This window comes from Perkinsus marinus, assembly GCF_000006405.1.
Source record: "Perkinsus marinus ATCC 50983 genomic scaffold scf_1104296931870, whole genome shotgun sequence".
In the NCBI taxonomy this organism is placed as follows: Eukaryota; Perkinsozoa; order Perkinsida; family Perkinsidae; genus Perkinsus; species Perkinsus marinus.
The window spans coordinates 1-1,297 of record NW_003215623.1 but is presented as its reverse complement, the minus strand read 5'-3'; the positions used below and the strand labels follow the sequence as shown (position 1 = coordinate 1,297).

General features: G+C 45.6%; 1 protein-coding gene across 1 annotated transcript; it reads right to left on the bottom strand.

The window, feature by feature from the left end:
* Positions 1-694: 694 nt before the first annotated feature.
* Pmar_PMAR012848 (hypothetical protein) lies at positions 695-901 on the bottom strand (the record flags this gene model as incomplete). The annotated part of the gene is made up of 1 exon (XM_002786108.1): positions 695-901. A coding segment is annotated over one exon (207 nt), but the record flags the coding sequence as incomplete, so codon positions are not given.
* Positions 902-1,297: the final 396 nt, after the last annotated feature.

Below are 1,297 nucleotides of genomic sequence, written 5' to 3'. Positions count from 1 at the left end.
TTCGATTCCATTGTCTATAGTCGCGATGGTCACGTGTGTTCTCTTCGGAGCAGAGTCTACGATGCCCCAAGCCTTCGGTACAGAGATGGCCTCAAGATAATCCTTCTGCACATAATAGAATCGGTCGTTGGGATCGCCGTTCATAGGACCGAGCCCACGGATATGTTCATTCCCACCCACCCTAGCCTTGACATAAACATAGTCGCACGAGAAAAACCAGAATGATGTTACGAGAGGCTTCATTGTGACTCACAATGAGCGAACACGCAACGAACGCGCAACGAACAACTCATTGTAGTGCCTCACAATTTGTGAGGCACTAGAATGAGGACCAATTTCTAGAGTTGAGTCCATACTATACAATACCTGAACCAGTAGTAGTAGTAGTAGTAGTAGTAGTAGTAGTAGTAGTAGCAGTAGTAGTAGTAGTAGTAGTAGTAGTAATAGTAGTAGTAGCTCAGAGTTTCCATACTATCACCAACAAACATGGTCAACCATATGCAATGCATATTACGCATATCCCCCCACCCTGTGACAAGCCCTCCTTGCAATACCACAACACCACAGCATTCTACAGCAGACACAACAACAACAACAACAACAACAACAACAACAACAACAACAACAACGCAGTGATACATCATATAGCGTTTATGAAGGTATCATGAATGACCTCCAAGATGTAGGACGCTACCGTGTCAGGACTGCTCAGGACAAAGGGCTTGGCTCTTTCCTCATCCTTGTTTTCAATATCTCTCTCTATTGCCTTGTAGAAAGGATCCATCTGCGATGCAGTGGTGATGTTTAAGCCCTGGAGCTCCAGGTTGATAGCTGACTGCAATAACGCCACGAGAGCGCCGTAGCATTTACCGAATATGTTGGTACTAGATAATATTTTCATGCAAGGAGCCAGCGAGAAGAGTTTGGCCCTGAAAAAGAAAGAAATAACCTATTCGAAGCCGACACCAATACACTCTACAGGCCTGTCCAAAGCCCAAAGTCTTCACACCAGAAATATACTCTAGTCGAATCGAGTATGCCGATCGAGCACGTATTGATGACACCGTCACTCCTCCGTGTGGGTGCCCGGAGAATACAGGGGTTCCACTCCAACTCATCCGTATAGGGATACCTCTGTTGCCAGAGAGCTTCAACGAAGGGCTGAGGGTGAAGGTATCAGGGAGCGTATCATTCATAGTGCGCAAATTCACATCTTGTGTCCAAAATCGTTCAAAAGCATTTTTGAAAACAACATTCTTCGGTAGTTCGTTGGTGTCAAGTGGACGAACATCAGGCT